This window comes from Poecilia reticulata, chromosome 14 (genome assembly GCF_904066995.2).
Source record: "Poecilia reticulata chromosome 14, P_reticulata-male-v2, whole genome shotgun sequence".
NCBI classification, from domain to species: domain Eukaryota; kingdom Metazoa; phylum Chordata; class Actinopteri; order Cyprinodontiformes; family Poeciliidae; genus Poecilia; species Poecilia reticulata.
The window spans coordinates 21,195,237-21,210,570 of record NC_088843.1 but is presented as its reverse complement, the minus strand read 5'-3'; the positions used below and the strand labels follow the sequence as shown (position 1 = coordinate 21,210,570).

General features: G+C 41.6%; 4 protein-coding genes across 4 annotated transcripts; 2 read left to right on the top strand and 2 right to left on the bottom strand.

Annotated features, from left to right (window-relative positions):
- The first annotated feature begins 989 nt into the window (after positions 1-989).
- LOC103461291 (olfactory receptor 52N2-like) lies at positions 990-2,806 on the top strand. The gene has a single exon (XM_081615541.1). The coding sequence runs from the start codon at positions 1,510-1,512 to the stop codon at positions 2,479-2,481; it is 972 nt and encodes a 323-aa protein (XP_081471667.1). The 5' UTR covers positions 990-1,509; the 3' UTR covers positions 2,482-2,806.
- A 2,825-nt stretch (positions 2,807-5,631) lies between these two features.
- Positions 5,632-7,372, top strand: LOC103461292 (olfactory receptor 52K1-like). The gene has a single exon (XM_008403608.2). It carries the CDS (start codon positions 6,022-6,024, stop codon positions 6,967-6,969), a length of 948 nt encoding a protein of 315 aa, XP_008401830.2. The 5' UTR covers positions 5,632-6,021; the 3' UTR covers positions 6,970-7,372.
- A 1,628-nt stretch (positions 7,373-9,000) lies between these two features.
- Positions 9,001-11,433, bottom strand: LOC103459874 (olfactory receptor 8G17-like). The gene has a single exon (XM_081615585.1). The coding sequence runs from the start codon at positions 10,589-10,591 to the stop codon at positions 9,590-9,592; it is 1,002 nt and encodes a 333-aa protein (XP_081471711.1). The 5' UTR covers positions 10,592-11,433; the 3' UTR covers positions 9,001-9,589.
- A 111-nt stretch (positions 11,434-11,544) lies between these two features.
- Positions 11,545-13,871, bottom strand: LOC145554937 (olfactory receptor 2K2-like). The gene is made up of 4 exons (XM_081615887.1): positions 13,246-13,871; positions 13,068-13,077; positions 12,544-12,820; positions 11,545-12,391 (listed from the first exon to the last, which is right to left on the bottom strand). The coding sequence occupies exons 1-4, from the start codon at positions 13,617-13,619 to the stop codon at positions 12,018-12,020; spliced, it is 1,035 nt and encodes a 344-aa protein (XP_081472013.1). The 5' UTR covers positions 13,620-13,871; the 3' UTR covers positions 11,545-12,017.
- Positions 13,872-15,334: the final 1,463 nt, after the last annotated feature.

Below are 15,334 nucleotides of genomic sequence, written 5' to 3'. Positions count from 1 at the left end.
CATTCAGAGCTCTGGACGATCTCCAGACAACTCCGGCTCAAATGATCTCCAATTCATCTGGGAACCTAAACACACAAATACGACTTGGGAGGCTGCATAGCACCATAATGAGACAAAGAGTCCCTGTCCATCGTCCCCTGAACACCTCGGTGTCTAATTCAATTATCTCACTGGTCACAGTGGAAAGCAAGAGATTTCTGAGGTCCTCATTACTTTCAATAGACCAACGTAAACTTCTTTAATGCAGCATCAGAAGAGTCATTGGGGGACATCCTGGACAGGTATCCAGTCCCCCATAGGACAGACAACTATGCGCACACTCACACCAATCTAGAGAGACTAGTGACCTAACAGTCATGTTTTAGGATTGGGAGACTCCTGGAGTACCTAGAGAGAACTCACATCTTCACAGGGAGAATGTGTGACTTCCATGCAGAACAAAACCCCAGGAAGGATTCGAACCCAGGACGTCCAGCAGAACATCTGGAAGCACAGGACCACCACTGTGGTCTTTACAACACCAACAATCACTGGATTGAATAAATGACTGACTAGACAAGCCAAAGGCCAGATTAGAGGTGAGGCCAAACCAGGGCACACTTACGAGTGAGCTGAGCCCAAGATGAGCAAAAATGTTCAAACCCAAATGTCATGAACTCTGAGGGCAGGAAAACCACAAAGAATATTACAGAAAAACTGACCAATCCAAAAAACTGCAGTAAAAACAAACTGATCAGCAAACATGAGTGACTGATGGGATGAGCAGAAGGCCAAACCCAGCTGCTGCAACAGGGACATAAAGATTGGAATAGATTGTTGAATCCTTCAGGCTCTGTTAATCACTGACCAGCCAACAGAGTAAAGCCTGACACTTCCATATTAGCAAAAATAGATTTGCAACTCTGGAAGAAACAAAATTTATGCAAAGCTGCAACAAGTATAAAGAGATTAATAAATTGTGAGCGTGAGGAAGGTCTGAGCTGAAAATATGTCAAAGTTTGTGTCTTTTGCATCTCTCAGTACATTGTCCTGTACACAGTTTGGTGATGCTTCAATGCTCTGGGGTGATTTGCCAAAAACTGCAGGTCCCACATCAAAGACTGAACAGAAGAAACCAGAATGAAGCGAAACTGGGTTTCAAAAGTGTGAATGCTTCCAGCATTGTCTTTCCATTATGAAGTAAGTTTATGTTAAAGTTTATGGAAGAACATGTGTGGCGTGACGTATGTTGCCAGGTGTTTTTGGGTGGATGAAGTGTTGACAGTCTCCCCCTCCCCGACTGGTTTAGTTTTACTTTGAAGACTCTCCCCTCTGATGATCCAGCTCTTTATAAAACTGACAATAAAGCTGCTGTTTCCTTTCAGATAGTCGGCTGCTGGGTCTCTGAACAGAATGAAGGGAGCTAACAGGTAAATGATTATAGTTGTGTTATGAACCCGTAAGTTGGCCCTCATGATGTGGATGCTTGTAGTTGTTTAATTTGTTTGGGAATTGTCTCTGCATATAAAAATGTCCTCCTATTTTTTCTGCAGGTTGATGGAAAACTATACCTTAAACAGCCTTACCCTCCAGATAGAAGGGTTGGAGGTCACAGAGACCTTTTTGTACCCTGTGTTTTGCTTCTTCCTCTTTTCTTACCTGGGAATAATGTTGCTGAATATGGGGATTGTGATCCTCATTTGCATGGACAGAAGCCTCCATCAGCCCATGTACCTGCTCTTCTGTAACCTGCCGTTTAACGACATTCTAGGCGTCTCGTACATGGTTCCCCGCCTGATGTCGGATATCTTGCTGCCGCCGGCTGAGCGCCTCATCAGTTACTATGAGTGTGTTGTTCAGGCTTTCTGTTCCCACATGTTAGGCACCACGTCCCACACGGTGCTGATGATCATGGCCTTTGACAGATATGTTGCCATCTGTAATCCTTTGCGTTACTCTGTGATAATGACCAGCAAGATGGTGGTGAAGCTGACCGTCTCTGCCTGGGGGTCGGCCTTGGTTCTGGTCGGGATTCTGCTGGGTTTGACAGTCCGGCTGAGCCGCTGCAGGACTCTGATCACCAACCCATTTTGTGACAACGTCTCACTGTTCAAGCTGTCCTGCGAGAACGTGGTGATCAATAACATCTACGGCCTGACCTTCACCGTGGTTCTGTTCACCTCCTCCATCGGCAGCATCCTCTTCACCTACACCAGGATCACCATGGTGTGTCTGACCAGCAGGAACAAGTCTATAAACACTAAAGCCCTGAAGACCTGCAGCACACACCTGGTTGTGTATCTCATCATGCTTTTCTGTGGTATTCTTATTATAACTATGCATCGTTTCCCTCAGTACTCAGACCAGAGGAAAATATCTTCCATCTTGATCCATATCATTCCCAGCAGCCTCAATCCCATCATTTACGGAGTTCAGTCAAAAGAAATCAAGAAATTCCTGTCCAGGTTTTTCCAGTCTAGGAAGATTTTTTCTTGGTCTTAAAAACCATTATGTGTTCAGGGAGTTAATCCAGGATGACTCTACAGTAGAGGTGTTCCGATTTATTGGCCCTGATTTCCTTAATTTTAGGAGATTGGCAATAGGCCTATACTTACATGAGAAGCCGATCTTATCCTCTGACCTTGTCTATCTCAGCAAAGGTCTACAGAGCGACTTTCCCTTATTGCTCTCTCATGAGAGAGGTCAGGTCTGCATGTTTGCAGTTAACAATAATCTGAACTATGAACTGTCTCTGCTTCTCAGAGCCACTTCTCTGTGTCCACCCATATCAGGCAACCTAGCTAAGAAACTCTTTAGGCTTTTTTTTTTTTTTACCAGCAGCATGTTACAAAAACCCAGTTAGTTTCCATTTCTTTGGTCAAATTTGTGAAAAATCCTCAAGCTAACAGTTTGAAAGAAACCACAATATTACCTCCAACAAAATGATTTCTTAATAAGCTTTCACATCTCGCTGTATGGTTAGAAGAGTTTTAGAAGAAAACCCGGTGGAGACTCTGGAGGGGCCTAGTCAAAACCAAGGCCTCTTCACAGCTGATCCCCAGCAACCTGGCAGAGGTGGCTCAGTTTAGTAGGAAGAACGGGGAAAACTCAGCAGCCTGACTGACTCTCTGCTGGGACGGCAGCCAAAGGTGCCAGTGCAAAATACTGACTGGAAAGGTACTTATGCAAGGACTTATTTTACGTAGAATATTTTTAATTCACTATCATTATTTCAGCATTTTTTACTTTGACAATTAAAGCTGCTGCATGTAAGTTTTTCATATATTTTTAAAAATATTTGTTAAACTAGTCTGAGCAGGAATGGTGTATTTTTGTGACTAGGAGCTCAGGGAGGAGGTGGAAGAGCTAAATGTTTTCACAGATTGTCTGTCTTATGTTAATGTGTCACAACATAGTGATGTTTAAAAAAATATGTAAAGAAATGATTTTTCATAAAAGTTTCATACTGCGGCTTTAAGGCTGCAGTGTTGTTGTTAGGTTTCTTATAAAACCAACAAATTTTGTTGATCATGACTGATTTACAAAACAAATAAAATAATAAAACATCCAAGGGAGTGAATACTTTTACAGGTGCTGCTTACCAAAAACGTCTTCATCTAAAACGTTTATGAAACATAATCCAGAGAGCTTGAGTTCCCAGGTTCTGACTACAGAACTTCAATCATAATTTTCTCATGGAGGAAAGGTTTGATACATGATCACCCCCAAGATAAAGATGATGGCTCTGGTTCTGATGGTTCTGGTTCTGGTCCTGGTTGTGGCCTCCTGGGACAGTCCAACTGAACGGACTGAAACGGGTGACGGTTGGTATAAATGTCCACAGTGAATGTCTCTCAAAGTGGCTCCAGTTCCTCTGAGATCTCTCTAACTGTCAGGCCTCAGGCGGATCTTTGGGTCTCACCTTGGTCTTCACCAGTCAGGAGGGCCAGAATGAGTCTCAGGTTTGAACTGGACCAACCTGCTGATTGGTCTGTCGTCAAGGTGCTCGGCTGCTCAGTCAGCTCAATGTTCCCCTTGTTGTGGCTCATATAATTTTACATCTCTTCATGAGTTCAGACAGTAGTTTTAACATTCTTAATCGCTCCCAGTTTGTCTATGAGGAAATACTTCCGGTATTCTGACCATTAATCTCCTTCTTGCTAATTACACTGCAGATATTTTACTACCATTTTTAGTTTTTGTTCTTTTGCTATGCTGCCCCCTTAAGCAAATGCTTATTTCCTTGTTTGTGACACAATTGATTGTTTCTTTTCAAAACCAATGGACTGTTTATTTTGTCTAAAAAAATTTATTGTTATGTCAACAATGCACAAAGCGCTGAACAGCAGTTTGCATAGAAACAATTGAATGTTTAATTATTGGGATAAAGTTTAATCTCTTTACAACCTGCAGCCTGGTGGAGACCTTAGAGCCAAAGTGATTGATGTTTCCAGTTACTGGTGCAGTTAGTTTCACTGAAATGTTGAATAATAAAATAATTATTCTTCCTGTATTAGTGATGGCGTTATAATAAATACAATATTTCAAAATCTTTGCCTAGTTGAAAAAAATAGTGTACAGAGATTTAGTCCTTTTTTATTTGTGATGCAAATCAAGAGAAAATATTTATCTTTCAGATGAAACCCATGGCACTGATTGGTTTGTATAATTTAACACATATTTATTCCTAAATACTTCCCTAAAACATTTTGACATTGGACATCTTCATAAAGTCAGCTTACCATCAGCTGTCACTGATGATGGGACAGGATGTGTCTCTGCTGCAGCAGATACAGGCATGTAAAGCTGCTTTTATTTTGAAACAGTCCTGTGTCTGGATCTGGAAACAACTTGTTGCTGTTTACATTCAGTGATGAAGCTTCACCCACGTATAACAACCCTGCTATAAATCTGCAGACTGAGCTGAGGAGTCAGTGAAGGAGGTTTCTGTCAACAGAGGTGAGTATCGGACTGAATATCTGCTGATTCAGATTTTTACTGTGTCCCTGTTGCTGGCAGCGCTCTCTTTACAGATTATATATTTCTGTACTGATGATACTGTAGTGATAATAGGTAGTGGTGTCTACCTAGTCATGTTCATCCTCATCAACATTTTAAAAGGAACCAATAGTAAAGAAACCGACATCTGGAGTTTTGAGCAGAAATAGATCCATTTCTAACGTCATTGTCAGATTTTAGGCATGGCATTTTCCAGTATGCTGAGTGAAAACTACCTGAAGGAAAACCCAGCTGTGATCTGATGAATCTGCTGTCAGGTTGCTGTAGCACCAGATCATCACCTGATTTACCTTCAATCTTTTCATGTTTTTACTCTCTACTGATGAGGAGGATGTTCTGAAGTGTTTTTGTTTTGCATGAAGCTTCACATTTATCATCACATCTGGTCTCTTTGCTAAACTCACTTTCTTATGTCTAACCCTACACAAAGCAGAGATTAATGTTCATGTCCTGATTATTTTTGGTTAGATTAACTGAACTTTGACAGCAGCTTCATGTTACTTTTCCGTAATTAACTGAGGATCTGAAAATAAGACCTAAATTCTTTGAGTTCCCTCAAGTTTTCAGGTACTTATCACCCAAAGTAATTTCAAATCTGGACAAGCTGTTGGTTTCATCTTCAGGTTCAAGCAACCGGAGCTGAGCGCATTGGTTAGCAGTGCCATCGCTTTGGAGTAAGTGATGTGTTGGTTTAGGGTGAGTGTTACTATGATTGGCTCACTGCTGGGATATGTGAGGTGCAGGTGTGGCACATTACATTAGTTTATCACATGGACACTTATACTCAGTACAGTAATTCACCGAACTGACATTTTGTTTGTAAAGTGCCTCCAGAGAACTTTTGTGTTAAATTGATGTTATGAAAATACACTGAATGGAACTGAATTAATGTAAAGTACTGCGATGGTGAAGGCAGAGATGTATCAGGTTGGAGAAAATTTGAGGATTTCTGCAGGTGAGACTGACTGCCTCTGACATTAATTGGTGATTTTGTTCTCTAGGCATCATTAAATCTGATACTTTATGGAAAACACAACTTTAGATCCAGACCTCTTGCTGCTGGAGGGGTTAAAGGTCACTCCTCATTCCTCTATCCCAGCCTTCATCCTGCTGCTCCTCATCTATGTCTTTGTGATGCTGTCCAACGTGGGCCTGGTGACCATGATCACCCTGCAGAGGAGCCTCCACCAGCCCATGTTCCTGCTGTTCTGCAGCATGGGTGCCAACGATGTGCTTGGTGCCTCCACCATCATCCCCCCCGTGCTCAGCACCGTCTTCACACCGACCGCGCAGAGGTACATAAGCTACAGCAGCTGCGTCCTGCAGGCTTTCTTTGCCCACTTCCACGCCAGCGTCATCCACACCGTTCTTATGATCATGGCCTTCGACCGCTACGTGGCCGTCTGCAAGCCGCTGCACTACGCCACCATCATGACCAGCTGGATGGTGGTGAAGCTGTCCGTGTCGGCCTGGGCGGTGTGCTTGTTGCTGGTGCTGGTGCTGGTGGGGCTCAGCGTCCGCCTGTCCCGCTGCCAGGCGGTTATACTCAACCCGTTCTGCGACAACCCTTCGCTGTTCAAGCTGTCCTGTGAGAGCGTCCTGGTCAACAACATCTACGGCCTGGCCTACACCGTGGTCCTGCTGGGCTCGTCGCTCGGCAGCATCACGCTCACCTACCTGCGGATCGCCATGGTGTGCCTCACCAACCGCAGCAAGACAAACAGCACCCGGGCGCTGCAGACATGCAGCACCCACCTCGTCCTCTATATCATCACCTTCTTGTCAGGAGCCCTCATCATCGTTCTTCATCGATTCCCTGAATTATCAGACCAGAGGAAAATGGCCTCCATCCTGTTTCATGTCGTACCTCCGGCTATGAACGCCATCATCTACGGACTGCAGATCAAAGCTGTTCGCCAGAAGATTTTCATCCTGTTTACCAAGAATACAATGGCAGATATGAAGGGATAAAATGAAAAAGTACTCAAATGTAAACTGAAACATGATCTTCTATTAATATTCACACTATATGTAACTTTTATTCCTAGATTTTTATCTAACAGGTTTTTCAGAACCTGTTGATGAACTGAATTTGAGTTTAATCTGCACGTGAAAACATCCAGGAGAACCGCAGTTTATTCAAACATATTTATACTTTAGTGTTCATTACTGTTTTATTAAGTATTATGAACAAGTTTTCACATTCAGGGCTGTGAAAAAAGAGACAAAGGTAATGCAAAGAGAAACAGAAAACAGTTTTCAAATTATAATTATTTAATAGGCAAACTATGAGGAGAATACTCAGCTATGTATATGTTATATTTATTTATATATATTATAAATAACTAAAACTATAAATCAGCCTGATTAATAAAAACTTTATCTAATGAAATGATCATAAAAGTTTAGAATTTTAAATATATCAAGAACGTGAAGATCAGTTTCCTGGTTTGTATTTTGTTATTTGCTATGAAATTAAATTCTGGATGTTTAACGTTTTTGATAAAATTACATTATTCTAATTTATTAGGGAACAGATTTAGTTAAACATAAGAAACATAAAGAGCTTTAATCAAGCAGAATAACCCTGATAATAAATCCTACTAGACTGAACTTATTTAAAATCTCAACTATATCAAATAACGCAAAAAGACTCATTAATCTAAGAGACTATAGCAACATACCAACAGTTTTATTGTTTTATCTGAAGCAGAAAGAGTTTGAAAAGGTCAGGTGGAAAAATATATTAGCTACCCTTCATGAATTTGGATATAATTTCTTGTTATGGCTCAGAATATTGTTTCACTCAGTCAATGCCTGAATAAAAAAAAGAAAAAAAGAAAGATTACATTTGTTAAATTTAGAGCGGTTTACTCTCACCATCACTATCCACCATGATTGTGGTATTAAAATAAATAAAAAAATAAATAAATAAATAAATAATAATAATAATAATAATAATAATAATAATAATAATAATAATAATAATAATAATAATACCCAGAAAATGAGTATATATCCTTCAAAAATCTTTTTCCTTCAAAATATAATGCAAACTTGCAGCTTTGTTTTCAATAACTTCAAGTTTGAATTATAGAAATATGTATGATATCTATACACATTACTCAAATAAATAATATTTCTATAAATATTATTGTAGTTGTTTTTATTCACTACTCTGCCACTGGTCACTGTCTCTGTTTGACTCTGGAAGGCTGAATATTTATCATTTCTGTTCCAGTAAAAAAATAACAGGAAAACTGATCAGTTTTTTTCCCTCAGCAGAAGGAGGAAAAGGAACATGAAGCCATTAAAAATCGGGAGTCTGCGTTTTTCCTTTCAAATCCTAACATTTTCTGAATAAACTAAACAGGACTTATGATATTCCTGTCCAGCCTCCCGGTGTAACTGTATGACTCCTGGCTACGTGATGTTGGAGAAACTTCAGGAACAAACCATTTGTTTGCAGCTGTAATGTGCAAAACAAATATCATTAAAGCAGTAGCACACATCCGGTCCACTCTGACACTTTAAATATGTAAAATAGAAACACGTTGGTGCTGGCTCGTAAAGCTAATGCTAATGGGTTTAGTCACTGAGTGCAAACCCCATAGCTTTTCCAACTACCAACCAGAATTAGGTCAATATGATTATCAGTCCCTCAAGGAAGTTGAGATCAAAACTATTTATGCAAATTCACTCAGCCTTTGTAAATTTTGCGCAAACTTGGTTTAATCACCTTAAACATTTTCTGTATTTCCTACTCATCTGACCAGTCACTGAAACTTGACCAATACCTTAGCCCCTTTCTAATTTAGCTTTCTGTTTTACAACGTCTCTTGAAAGCCAGAAAGATGAGAGCATGCGTGATGCTATATGGGGGAATTTTACTCCCATAATCCAAGAGGGCACATGTTCAGTCTGGAAGCAGGATTTCATGACTTTTGTTCTCAAAACTTTTAATACCTGTGCTTACATTACATTGGAGGGCTGATGCTATGGGCTTGTTTGCAGCTGCAGAAACGTTGCAGGTCAATCGTGAACTTCTCCTGATCCAAAAGTAGCTTAGAGAGACTAAAACAAGGGAACAATACTTTGTCTTTGGACTTCAGAAAAGTCATCAGGAAGCGGTTTGGCCTCCAGGTCCGGTTGATCTCAGCTCATTGATGAAACCATCAAATAACATGGAGTTCGACTCAAACGCAGTTAGAAATTAATCTAAAGTGTTTTCTGAGAAAGTGCAGAATAAACCTGATATTGTTTGTCTGGAGCTACTCATCTTATCAATATTATTGGTTGAAATGTGACAATTAAATAGTTCAGACGTCCAGATTTTCTTTTCATTATTTCAAACACAATGTCTGTCTTGTTGTGAATCAGAAGCAAAGTGTTAAAAATCCCTAAAACCTTCTCTGAACTCAAACTGAATCAGCTAATTAATAACTCAGCTAAGGAAATTAACAAATATATGGTTGCTATAAGAATGACTTTTTTTGTACTAATCTCTGGTTTAACTTTGGAGCTTCCAAGAATAAAATACCTTTTGTTATTTCTGTGAAAGGAAAGTGCTTTCAGACAGTGTAAGACGCCTTTAAGGTGACATCAAAACTTTATTGGAGTAAAACGTCCTAGAAAAATATTTCTGAATCTCTTTGGACTGCATGCCATAAATGACGGGATTCAAGGCACCAGGAACAATGTGGAACAAAAGAGCTGCAATTTTCTTTTCCTCTGCATACTGAGGGAAGCGCTGCAGAATAATGATGATCATTCCACTGACAAACATGATCAGATAAACCAGCAGGTGTGTGCTGCAGGTTTTCAGAGCTTTCCTGTTCAGAGTTGCGCTCTTGCTGGTCAGACAGACGACGGTGATCTTGGTGTAAGTTACAACCATGCTGCCGATGGAGGCGGTGAACAGAACCACGGTGAAGCTCAGGCCGTACGCGTTGTTGATGAAAACATCCTCACACGAGAGCAGAAACAACGAGGCGTTGTTACAGTACAGGCTTCTCATGAAAGTCCTGCAGCGGCTCAGCCGGACCGTCAGACCCAGCAGGACCCCGACCAGAACCAGCGCCGCTCCCCAGGCACCAACCGTCAGCTTCACCACCATCCTGTTGGTCATTATGGCAGAGTAACGCAGAGGGTTGCCGATGGCCACATACCTGTCGAAGGCCATGGCCATCAGCACCGTGTGGCAGGTGGTGTTGAACATGTGGATGATGAAGGCCTGGAGGACGCACTCGTAGTAACCGATGAGGCGGTCCGCGGGCGGCCGCACGACGTCCAGCAGCACGCGGGGCAACACGACAGAGTTCCCCAAAACATCGTTGGCCGATAAGCTACAGAGCATGAGATACATGGGCTGGTGCAGGCTCTTATCTAGAAAGACCAGGACAGCAACCCCAACGTTTGCAGCAACGATAAACACATAGGAGAGAAGAATGGAGAGAAACGCAGCATATCTAGATCCACCGGAGACATTTAAACCCTCCAGCTGCAGCGTGAGGCTGTTGTAGACGAAGCCTTCCTCCGACCTGGAAGGAAAGTTTATGGATGATTCGAACTGTTTAACATCACCAACAAACATCTACAAACATCACACAGTGAACGCTCCAGTCTGACAATATGAACTCTTACATAAATGTTGGAAAATAATTACTTGTTATTCATGATGATCCTCCAGTCTTTATGATCATGTGTGTCTGTGTTACAGCTGAAGGTTTCCATCATAAAGCTTATTTAAACTGATTTTACTGTCAGTGCCTCAAATCACAGAAAAATAACACGTGAATAAAAACTGCACTAATAAAAACATTTAATAATCGACTCATGAAGAAAAACATGAATTTGTCGGTGCTCTTCCTGACATGTCTTCCTTTTCTTCCTGTCAGGAATCAGACATTTAAGCTTTAAAAAGGCTCAGAGGGAGCTGCTCTTTACGTCACCACAGAGTATTATGGGATGCCTCGCAAGGAATGAAACCTGGCAACCAATCGCTCCACGTTAACCTTGTTCACTGAAACGCTCTCAGACTCTTGAAACGTCTGTGGGTTTTTTTTTTTGTTTGTTTGTTTGTTTTTTTACCGGTAATGACAACTCTGTACAATCTGCTGATAAACGCAGCAGTTATACAGCTTCATTAAACCTTTGAAACTTTCAGGTAGCACTGTGTTATTTACATAAGCATGGATTTTTTTTATCTCATCTTTCAAGCTTTATTTCTCTATCAGTGAATCAACATTAACCGTCATATTTTTAACCCCTTAACTAGCGGTACCAAAATCACCAAAAACGGCTGCAGAGGCATACCTAAATTAAATCAGCTGCTGGTCTTGAACAATTTGGAGTACATGTATAAGGTTGGTGTCTTTATGAAGAAGACAAGGAAAATTTTCCTTTTTTGCAGTTAAAAATAATCTAAGTAGTTTGTAGCTATTATGTTTGTAACACAAAGAAAATTGAAAGGTTTTGCTTCACCCAGATTGTTCATTTTTATTTCTTGTAAATACACATTGAGTGTTGAATGTATGGAGTGGAAAATACAATAAATCTGTTGAATAAAGTATTCTGCTTGTGGATTTCAAGAATGATCAAAATAGCACAAAAAGAAATGTCATTTTGGAAATTTATTTATATTTATTTATTTTACTGTAAGATTGTAGAAATGGCAACATCCACCGAAAGATGCACATGTTAACCTGTACATCCTCATGGTACATGGAGTCTCCAAATGGCACACTTAGACAACACTGGATATACAAACTTCAAATGACTCTAACTCTTCAGTGCTTCAGCATACAGTTATCAATGAGGGCTCTAATGAAAGATAATGACCAGAGGAATCCTCTGGTAGACACAACATGACTGATAGTGGAAATTACTTATAATTATATAAATAAAATAGCATATCTGGGGGGAAGAGGGGTGTAGCATACAGTCAGACCTCCTCCCCCTTCTTGCAATAAGCTAGATCCCCACCCCATATTTATAAATAGTGCTTTTGAGATAAATATTCACTGCGTGACGGAGAGTCTGTTCTTGTGAGCGGTTCTGGTAGAAAAACGCTTGATGATGCTGGAACGCAGGTCCCTACTGACCAGCCCATAGATGATGGGGTTGATGGCCGGAGGGACGATGATGAACAGGATGCTAAGAAACTTAGTGATGTTTTTAGTGATGGAAGGAAATCTGTAGCTAACGACTATAATCAGCGTAGCTATTTCATAAAACACATAAACCACAAGGTGTGATGCACATGTCTGGAAGGCCTTGGTCCGGATGCTGCTGTCGGTTCTGCCGTGCTTCAAAACAGCTGCCAGGATCCTGATGTAGGAAAAAGCGATGATGATGAACATCCCTGTACTAAGTGACCAGGTCATGGATAAACCTATAAAACACAGAAAGGCCAAGAATTACAGATGATAAATACAACTTAGTGTCAGAGCAGAGACTGTTCTGCTTCATGAGGTGGTGTTAAATCTTGATGCTTTCCAGAAGTGAAGTTTGCGTTTCATCAATTAGTACTTTATTTACACTGACCATAGATGTCACTCATGGGAGTGGGTATGCAGGCCACACTCATCATGATCCGGTTGCTGCAGTAGACGTGTTGAAGGAAGCGGCCGCACAGCGGAACGTTCATGTGGAAGGAGAAGAGCACAGCGATGAGCAGCAGAGCAACGATCCAGGCCACAGCGCAGCAGCTGTGCAGCCGAGCCGAAGTCATGATGGAGTGATACCTGAGAGGTTCACACACTGCCACATACCTGCAGAGAGTCAGAGCTGTCAGGGAACAACACTCACACACAAATTTATTCTAAAGGACCAGGTGAAATATACGGGATGTAGTTTAACCTGTGGGATATGCACACCAACTATCAATGAAAATTTAGAAACCAAATAGTTACATTATAATGTTAACTATATTTCTTTGAAAATGTAAAAAACACATCAGTTAAATGACACCCTCGAATTGAACACAGAAATCAGTCATTTTGGAGCAGCTACATCCTTCAGACCCAGGCTGCTGCTCTGGTTACCCCGTTGGTAAAATATGCTGGTACCTGAATGTTCCTGTGAAATTAAAGAAATGAATGTTTCTCTCTCAGAAGGAAAACAGGAAGAGCGCGATGAATGACAGAGCAGTGAAATGTTCAGGAATTTGCAATAAATATATGATACATTACAAAACACTGAAGGAACAACTTAAACAGTAAGATATGATCTGGTTCACCCCATCACCTGTCATAGGCCATCACTGCCAGAATGGTCTGTATAGCAGCACCGTATGTGTGAACACAGAAACCCTGAGCAATAGCTGGGAAGTAGCTGATCTTCCTCTGCCCTGTCAAGAAGTGCATCATGAGGCTGGGAAGCACCGCCGTGGCACCCAGCAGGTCACAGACCACCAGGTGGCAGATCATCACAAACATGGGTCTGTGCAGGTTGCGGTCCGTCATGACGACACAGATCACCACTCCGTTTCCCAGCAGCACCACCATGTAGGCAAACAGGGCCAAGAAGAACAAGAGAGGACCATGTCCTGGTGGAACGTCGAAGCCCTCCAATTCAAACACAATCGGCTGCCTGAGAGGAGTGAATGTTAGGTTCTCCATCCAAACGAGTACGAGCCTGTCAGAAATCAGAAAGATGACACCCTCTGGATCAGGTTATTCCTGCAGCATCAAAGAAAACAACAATATTAAAGTGATAACAAAACAACCCGCAATAAACTAAAATATTCTAAAGATTTATACAAGTGACTAGACTGCTAATTTCATAAGAAGCTGATTAAACATCAGCAAAACCAACAACCTTTAATATCAAGTGAAGCACATCAACAGAGAGCCAAAGGTAACATCAGAGAGTCTCCTGCTGGTTGGCAGAGCTCTGGTTATTGAGGAGTGTGTTGTCAATTTAATGATTTCACTTTTTAACGCCACCTCCTGTCAGTTGCACCATGGAAACACTGCAGCCTCCCTACCTGCAGCCTGAACAAGCATCACTGAGTCAGGGACCAACAGTAAACTTCAGGATTACACAATGACTGACAATGTTCCAGTTTATGAACCGTTCTGACCATGACATGAATTTAAATCTTGTTTTGCTAAAATCACTGGTTTTAATTCACTCAAACATTCATGTTTAATTCACTTGACATATTTTTATTTACTCATTCAGAGGTGGCTCCACTTTAATCCAGTCAACTGATTGATATGAACTTTCTGTTTAATAGTTTTTAGGTTTGTGGTTGGAGGTCGTCTTGTAATTAGTTGCTGGTTCAATCCCTACTTCATCCACCTCTGCTGTTGTGTCCTAGGTGAGACACTTCGTCCACCTTGTGTGCTGCTGTTCAGAGGGCCCAACAGGCGGCACCTTCAGAGGGTGCATGTCTGAAAGTAGTGTGAAGCACTTTGGACTTGATAAAGACCAGACCATTTATCATGGCCTTTTGTGGCTTTATTTCTTCAGTCTGTTCTGTACCTCACATGAGTTAGTTAAGCTTTCTGTAGAAAAAGAGAAAAAGAAGAATCCACATTTCAATGACCCAAAACATGCCAGACAATCTCAGCCTGCAGCTAAAGTTGCAGAGGCCACTCTGCAAACTTGCTCCAGTAGTGGCTGAAACTCCCATGAAAAGTACGTTCCTTTATGCATTATCTTACTTCAGACAAACTATGTCCACAGCTGTAACTCATTCTAGGGCGCCCCAAAGCATTCTCCAGGAGGGATTCATAGCCTCATCTGGCTCCTCTCAGTGTGAAGGAGCAGCGGCTCTACTCTGAGCCCCTCCTGGATGACTGAGCTTCTCTCTCTAAGGGAGAGCCCAGACACCCTGCAGAGAAAACTCATTTCAGCCGTTGTGACCTCGTTCTTTCGGTCATGACCCAAAGCTCATGACCATAGATGAGTGTAGGAACGTATATCGACCGGTAAGTTGAGAGTTTCTCCTTTTGGCTCAGCTCGCTCTTCACCATGACAGAGCAGCTCAGGTCCAACTCAAGACCATGGCCTCAGGTTTAGAGGCACTAATCCTCAACACAACCGCCTAAAACTCAGCTGCAAACCGCTCCAATGAAAGCTGTAGATCCCGACCTGATGAAGCCAATAGGATCACATCATCTGCAAAAAGCAGAGACGGGATCCTAAGGCCACCAAAGCGGATCCCCTCCACACCTTGGCTGGTCTGGAAATTCTGTCCATGAAAGTAATGAACAGAATCGGCGACAAAGTCCAACTCTCACATGAAACGAGCCCGACTTACTGCCGTACCAAGCTCTGGTACCGGTCCTACAGGGATCTGAGGGTGTAGAGCTGCTCCAGTATTCCA